At 37.9% G+C, this 8,277-nt stretch overlaps 1 protein-coding gene across 2 annotated transcripts; it reads left to right on the forward strand.

Annotated features, from left to right (window-relative positions):
• Nucleotides 1-545: 545 nt before the first annotated feature.
• Nucleotides 546-4,235, forward strand: LOC118223992 (transmembrane protein 196-like). 2 transcript variants are annotated; one of them, XM_035411135.1, is made up of 3 exons: nucleotides 546-1,184; nucleotides 1,940-1,996; nucleotides 2,706-4,235. In XM_035411135.1, the coding sequence occupies exons 1-3, from the start codon at nucleotides 1,017-1,019 to the stop codon at nucleotides 2,991-2,993; spliced, it is 513 nt and encodes a 170-aa protein (XP_035267026.1). In that variant the 5' UTR covers nucleotides 546-1,016; the 3' UTR covers nucleotides 2,994-4,235. The 2 variants fall into 2 exon arrangements, with proteins under 2 accessions (XP_035267026.1, XP_035267035.1); XM_035411144.1 differs by having other exon boundaries at nucleotides 546-1,166.
• Nucleotides 4,236-8,277: the final 4,042 nt, after the last annotated feature.

Consider the following 8,277-nt stretch of genomic DNA (forward strand, 5'->3'; position numbering starts at 1 on the left):
AGTTTTTATATACAAGACTAACTAGAAAAAGGTAGCTTGGATGAAAAGAAAATGCTTGGTTCCATGGTCATGCCCCTTTTACATAATCGAACACAATACATTCCAAGAAGTGAATGATTATATTTTCAAAGAACAAAATTCTGATTTTTAAATTTTATTATTATAATTATTATTATTATTATTTTTTACATTTTTGGAACCAGTAAGTTATTTTCCCTTCTTTTCAGCACGGGTAGCACAGAAGGCAGCATTATTGAGTAATGATGTTTAAATCCACATAAAAAACAATAGTATTTTTGCTAGTATCAAACTAAGTAACAGGAGCTGAAATAGAGAATGTCAGAACAAACCCTAGCAATGCAGCCGGCACCCTATAACTGCCCACTAGCTTCACGGTTTAATTGACAATGAGGTCAAAAGAAATCAAACTATTGTGGTGCTATACTGTCGGTCACGGGTTTAACGTCAGTGCGGTGTTATTCATATACAGTATCTGTGACAGAACTGAGAACTAACGGATAGCATATAGCATGGAATACTGCGCGTTTGTGCGCGTCCACTGGAAACTGTTTCCTCAAACTGCAGCGCGCGAGTTAGATGGCAAGTTAAAAGCGCACTGATCATCAAGGAAGATCAGGCAAGTCTGTGTTCTAGTGGAATTACACAAGCATTATAGCGAACGCTCTGGGGGGTGGAGTATTTAATAGAGACTCATCCGATGCGTTTATTTATCATGTAAATGTCTTGAGTCTGACTAAGCACCGTGGACTCTTCTTTGCAGCCGCCTCGACGTGATAGCAAAGTAGTCAAGACTAATTTGACTTCACTGCGTCAACTTGGAATCAGCATTTTCACTATACCACTTATCACTCCCCATGGATCTGTCTGGCATCGGTCACAGGCTTCTTGTGTTGCTCTCGTAGGCGCAAAAGAAATGACAGATTACTTTGACAAGGGAGAGACACTGTGGGTTTCAATTTTCTTTCAAACTGTGAAGGAATGATGTCCAAAAGAGGATGTGTACAAACAGGAAGATCGTCTGGAGTCTGGTGGTGCTGTCAGTACTGGAGATTGGGTTTGGTGTGTCGAGCATCACCTTGGGTGCGGTGGGGCTGAGGAGCGTCCGAACCACTATGCAGAAGACGCAGTTAGGAGATGCCTCTCCGGTATGGAGCGGAATGTGTGTACGTTGTATATTTTATTTTTTTAAATTAACGAACGTTTCGAACGTGCCGGTGCGCATTTTAGGTTTTTTCAACTTCGTGTTCTTCAAAGTCATTGGAAATGTTGCATATTACTACTCACCTATAATGTATTGTGCATGCTTTATTTTAATGTTTCAGTACTGTACAGAAAATGTAAGGCATACATATATTTCATATTTTAGAGTATGGTGAAACTCTGTCTCGATAAATAGTCCAGTTCTCGATAAATAGTCCAAGTTCAATCAACAGCTGGTTTAGTAGCTCCTCTACAACACTACCCTCATTGAGAATTCCAGAATGAATGAATATGCAAATTGCAGCACTTCAATTAAGGACATCAAGTTATTCTTCATTTGTCAAATAGGTAAATTGAATCCAAACAATGTATGGGCAGTTTCATCAAGAACTACATATTTTATAAAACAATGTTGACACTGCATCCCAGAACAGGCAAGCTTTGGTTGAAACTCTGCACGGGTATACACAGTTGGCATAGAAAGTAGAAAGTCGTTCTTGATTAAACCATGCACAACAAGGTCTGTGGATGTCCGTGAGTAACCGTATCATTATATTAGGAAAGAGCTGCTGAAATGCCTCTTTAAATTGAATCACCAACACTAGGCTTCCATTTATTCGCTTAAGATTCTTTTCAGGAGAATGTTCTATCAATCTAATAAAATTATTGATGATACTTTTTTAAACTTCCTTCTCTTCATGTTGTTTTTCCATTACAGTTTCTCATCTGTGGACTGTGTGGGGTACTCTGTGCCATAAAGAGGTCAGGGCTCATTGTAAGTCGTCTCTCACTTCATACATACGTATGTATATATATATATATACACATACAGGTATAATCTCTCAAATTGATGTTATCTCCTGTAAAGCCTGAAAGGACTGATGCAAGCATCCCATTATAACATTTGTGTGTCAATGTGTGTGTGTGTGTGTGTGTTTGTGTCTATTTATAAATATTTAGATAATGTGTTGCCCCTACAGTTCAGCTTCACTGAACATTGCAATCATCGTGAGTACAGATGGACAAACAGAATGCATGAAACCAAATACCAGAATCCACAGTATAGGATGACAAATTACTGACAGATGACTGGCAGATAAGCAGGTTGACTGTATCTGTATTTTAAAATCATAACTCTGCTATCATAACTCTCTAAATAAATAAATAAATAAATAAATAAATACAGGAACTATGCTATGTAAAAGTTGTGTAAGTCGCTCTGGATAAGAGCGTCTGCTAAATGCCTGTAATGTAATGTAATGTAATGTAACTAGGTTAGCTACAATTGAAGTTATTTGTCAGCACACTGCGTAGCACATCTACTAGTCCTAGTTTTTTTTTTTCTGATCAAAATCAAGTTGGCCATGCCCTATCTTTACCTGTGGGCATTAATAAGGTGATTCACCAAAGCCACTCTTTACAGGAAGCCCCAGTGCCTTCTCCTGCTCAGTAAACACGCTCTCCTCTCTCTGTCCGGCTGACAGATGATATTGTTTTCAGCCTGCTGCATCTGCGGGCTGATCGGCGGGATCCTGAACATCCAGTTCGTGCGGGTGCTGGTGAAGCGGTCGGACGGGCTGCGCTCCGTCCACCTGGGGGCGCTGTCGCTGGCCTCCCTGGGCATCGCCGGCTGCACCCTGTGCACCTGGCTGACGTGCCGCCTGGCCAGCACGGAGCAGCGGCGCATGTTCCTGGAGAGGGAGCACTCGCTGCACCACTCCCACGAGATGACCGAGAAGGTGCGGCGCACGTCCTCGCTTGCCATCACCTGACGCGCAGTCCGACCTGGAAGACCTCTGCTTCGATTTCTGGGTGGGTGGGGGGTAGGGGGGCTGTTGCCGCACCCATTAACATGATGCTCGGCTCAAATTGCTTCCATAACATATATATGAATCATGCTAACTTGGATAACAACGTGAAATATGATAATATAAACTATTTAATTTGCCCTGGAAAAGTGTGTCTACTGAGTGCATCAGTAATGATAGCAATATTGATACCGCATTTAGATTTCCTCTGGCTTGAGATTATACTGTAGATCCATACATATACCCCCCTCTAGTTAGTTTAATATTATATAATTTTGGGAGAGCAACCTACTGTATTAGATCTACAAACAAAGACCAAACAATTACTTCCATTCTATTTATTTCATATAAGAAATACATGTGTCACCTGCTCTAAAAAGAGATAAAAATGCAGGATTCTCTTACAATGACATTACCATGATGGTGAAAAAGTTATAAATTAACTTCAATAAAGAAATTAATCATTTTACAGCCTGAATTTGGTGGAGATAGCAGGATAGCCACCAATACTAGTTTGAATGAACTCCGCAGTAGTAGAAGGTATCAGAGAGGAAATATATCCATTGTAGCTCTTTCAGTACTTTGTTTTCTCTGAATGGATTAAAAACTTCATCTGCCATTCTATGCTTCTGAAAAATATTTGTCAAAAAATGAGCATGTAAAGATATTCTGAATCCTACCAATTGGCACCATCCAAGGTTTTAGTGCACAGGGATGACAATGCTGAGGATCCAGCCTGATGTAGTTGAACTAGAAGCACTGATAATGTTCTTAGAAAATATATACTTTATTCTATAACACAGATTCAAACTTGTAAATACATCTTCTGACTTATGAAAATGCTTACATTTATGACTATACTATATTTTTATATAAATGCTTCTCATGAGAACAAAATGAAATAAAACAAAAGAAAAATACAATAAAACCAATATCTAGTTGTGCTGTGTTTCTTGTATTCATTTTAATCAGATTTACTTTATACCACCTTCAGAAACTCTTGAATTAAATTTTGCAGCTTCTTTTTAACCATCACTGTGTGGTGGGACACACACACCACAGAAGCAAAGAGTGGCGTGAGGCATGTCCCTGTATGGAACTTCAGCTGGGCTCAGCTGAAGTTAGGTGTCACCTCTCTGCAGCTCCTCAGTGGCACAGACAGTTCAACACCAGCCGATGAAACATCATCACCAGCCACATCAGCACCGCCCTATGAAACATCAGCACTACTCTGTGAAACAACACCACCACCCACAATCTCAGCACCATTTGTATGTGTGTGTGTGTATGATTGCCCTGTGAAGAGAAGGTCAACAATGTCAGAAACTTTAATTCTGCCAACAAATCCTAAGGGGAAAACCTTTGACTATTACAAAATAAGTCTTTTGGGCCAGTCAGTCAGTGCAATTATTCTCTTGTCATTTTTCTCACCTGCACCTCCTCCACTCACATTTCTGATGTTCCCTAATTACATACAGCCTCAGAAACTGTCCTGAGTAATGCTACTTTCATGGCCCCGCATTCCTGCTAAAGAGGTAAATTTGCTACCATTGCCTAGCAATGTCAATAAACCGCTCCCTCACATACTAAACACTAGGTAATAATAAACATGGTCATCTTAAACATCATTGTTGCCATCCCTATGAAACATCACACTACCAACAACCTGAAAACCACCCTATGAGACGTCACACCACCAACAACCTCAAAACTACCCAATGAAACATCGCCACCACCCAAAACACCACCACGTCAGCACTTCCATATGTAACATCATCTTCATCCCAAAAACAAAGATTGAGATCTCCAAACAAAAAGGACTTTTGTTCCAGCAATTCTAAACTTTGTATGTTACAATTCCTGGAATAATCTGTATTTGCACATTATAATACTCTATCATGCTCATTAAGAAGAGTTTCTTCATGTTCAAAAAATAACATACTGCCACTTATTAGTTACATTAGAACTATGACCACTATTCCACTGTCTACATCTAATAACTATAATTGTAGTTGGGCATATAAACTGTCAAACATTCTCATATCACAATCGATGACATATACATGACCTCTTGCTAACCTTTTTGAACTTGATATGCTCTTGAGGAATAATTAGGCATTCTGTCAATACAGTTCAATAGTTTGTCTCACTGTACACTCACATGAGACGTGAGGAAGTGCTCTCTGCTGAGTCAGATGCTGATCATGTTTGTCACAATGTCAGAGGGAGTCAGGCTCCTCTGGTCTGAATGCATACTCTCACCTTTGGAGGAAGCCTGATCCCATTCGTAACCTTCAGGAGAACCCTGCTGTCACAATGCAGTAAATACAAAAGGAAATGAGGAACTGCTCAAGAGATTTGGAGCAATGCGGTGAAGTGGCTAGCAAGCTGTGTTTTGCCTGGTGATTGTAGGTTCAATTCCTGGCTGCGGCACAGCTGTTGCACCCTTTTAAAAGTACTTCAGTAAATAATGTGCTGAATAAATGAATAATTTGAGGATTTTATGTGCTAGATGAGGATAACATGATAATATAGATTAACACTAGTATTAATGAAGGATCCAGCACTTACACTCCAAAAACAATGTTTCACTTGCCTGAGCAAGCTGCCTTTCATATATCATATTCATATTTACCTATTTTTGTGCTTTGACTTTGTTTAGTCTCTCAATATCTAGTATAAATTGCTATATATCTACATACATATCATCGCAAGAACAATGAAAGACAAAATATATATGATATATGATAAATCATTCTTCACAATAATCATTAATTATGAAATGTGTTCAGAAACTAATGAATGGTTAATATAAAACATTGTTTCCTTATTTCCTATTGCAAAAACAATGTCCAGATCTGAACAATTTGATAGAACATTCAAAAAAATTATACAAAAATGAACCAGCCAGCAGGGGGCATAACAATCTACTGCTACTTTTCAAATGTTATATTTTTTATTTTTGTAAATATGAAACCTAGTATTGCACCATAAAGAGCAACATGTATATCCCTCACATCAAAATGACATGTTTTATGCTGAGTTACACCAAAATGCACAGTTGCTTTTAATATATAGAGGTGTTTGTCAGTAATGTTATAACAAAAAAGAAATCATAGATGGCAAATGTATTTATCCTATAAATGTTTTGATGGAAAATTGGTTACATGTTAAAGTGTCATGTTTAAAACACCATATTAGCCTTTTACATATGAAGAGTATAACAAATGAATTATTATTTGTAATTTTTAACTCAGTGGAAACCAGTAAAATGTCAGAGCTCAAATGTGCTTTCAGCACCTTTGTAGATTCATATAAATAGTGGCAATTTAACAGATGTTTTCCCTTTGACAAACACTCTGTTAAAAGTACTCTGAAAAGAAGATAATATGTTGATGGTAAAAAAACATGCTCTGTTTGCACTTAGAGTGGAACCTCCAATCTAAATAATAATTGTCACACAGATTAAAATACAAATAAAAATAAATGTTGCTTGTTACTTAATCATCTATTTCAACAATTATTGCTGGAACAACCAATAATTTATCAATTTTTATGATGGGGATTGCTACCATCCACTATTTTTTTTATGAAGGTTAGGCTGACTTATTGACATACATTTAAAATACATTTCCAATTTCATCAGTAAATATAAAGGAAAGAGGGGTATACTGCATTCTAAATTAAAACATAGCACTAAACCAAATAGTTCTTCTTAATCTTCTGAAATAATGACAATTAATTGCATTACTTTCAGTTCACATAGATAAATTCAGATAAATATAAATACGCCTCAAAATATTAACTGTTATTACTTTTTCACAGTTAAGAAGTTCTGAAATATAACTTTCAATGTATGTTCCAGGAGCACTGTTTTAAGTATTGAGTAATATGGCAAATGTCTAATTTTAACTAATTCACCCATGTTCAGAATGAGCTTTTTTTCTTTTCCACCAACTGTTTTAAAGGTTAAGAGCATACCGTTTCTATTTTTACATATAGGAAACATATAGGTATTTTCCCACCCTCAGAAATGCATCATGAATCAAAACAGAAAAAAACCCCTAAGAAAAACGTCTAGTTCCATAAAGCTACCACCATAACAGACTGAGGTACAGATTCACTCTCGACATAAGGTGCTTTTCCCCAAACTTTTAGTAAAGAATTTTCATAAGGCTGAAATAATATGTACTGGAGTGTAAATCATTTAAACATACTCATTGTAATGGTGCGCCAAAACTCGCTTTGCAGTCTAAGCATTATATTTTCAAAGACAGAAAAAAGAATGACTTCTTGACCTCGGTGCTGTGTGCTTGTGCTGTGTTGGAGGTGCCTGCCATCAATCCCGCAGCTGCAGAAGCATACTGTAGCTCAAATGTCCTGACAGCAGAGCTGTTTACACACCTGTATGAACAAAACAGTGGAACACAAAAATCATTGGAGTGAAGAGCACTGAGCGTTGCGAGTAAATTGTCTTTACATACCGTATTATGACAGGGGTTCATACAGGTGAATATTATTGTCGGGTCACACATCAACGAGATTAGCGAGAATGACGATTCTTTAACGACACTAATGAGAATAAAATGCTTATGATCTGATTAACCTGATCAAACCCGTTCCCCTCAATTGAAAGCACCATGACAGGACTACAAAGCAAGTTGTACTGCTTACTGTTGATTTCATTAAAAGACTGCTGACACCACAGCCTCTTGGGCCTGTAATTACTTCACCTCCTCTTGACTTAGCGGTAAGATTAGCACCTTGGACTTGACTCAATGTGAATGCTGCTGACGAAGGCAAAATGTTGGAAGTCATTCCTTTCTGACAGAGGGACGGTGGGACAGTTAAGGTGTGCCAGCTATGCTGTGAGTGAACCACTAGGTGGGAGTTGTGCGTCAAGCCAAGCCGACAGATACACAATATGCATGGTATTGTAAAGGTGTCATGTATCTGAAGTGTACTGTACCTTAGTCTCTTCATTATAGCTAATGTTGATAGATGAGATAAGGGGCAATCTGGAAGGAAAACCTTTGAAAACTAAGCTGCCAGAGCAATATTGTGTAGGGATTAATAATCTAAATAGTACTGCTGCACCATCTGACTTAGTACTGGCACCACTCTGCATGTCTCTGAAAGAATGTTTTGAATTACTTTATGAAATAGGTTATATCACAGCCTGTATATATGCACTAGAAGATGTGATTTATTTCAGAACCTTGCTATCTCCCCTTAACTATATTGGCGA

The sequence above is a fragment of the Anguilla anguilla genome, chromosome 1 (assembly GCF_013347855.1).
Source record: "Anguilla anguilla isolate fAngAng1 chromosome 1, fAngAng1.pri, whole genome shotgun sequence".
Classification (NCBI taxonomy): domain Eukaryota; kingdom Metazoa; phylum Chordata; class Actinopteri; order Anguilliformes; family Anguillidae; genus Anguilla; species Anguilla anguilla.

Coding starts and splice junctions, on each gene's coding strand:
- LOC118223992 (XM_035411135.1), top strand. CDS start 1,017: ATGTGTACAAACAGGAAGATCGTCTGGAGTCTGGTGGTGCTGTCAGTA. Junction 1,185..1,939: donor CGGTATGGAGCGGAATGTGT/GTACGTTGTATA, acceptor TTTCCATTACAG/TTTCTCATCTGTGGACTGTG. Junction 1,997..2,705: donor TAAAGAGGTCAGGGCTCATT/GTAAGTCGTCTC, acceptor TCCGGCTGACAG/ATGATATTGTTTTCAGCCTG.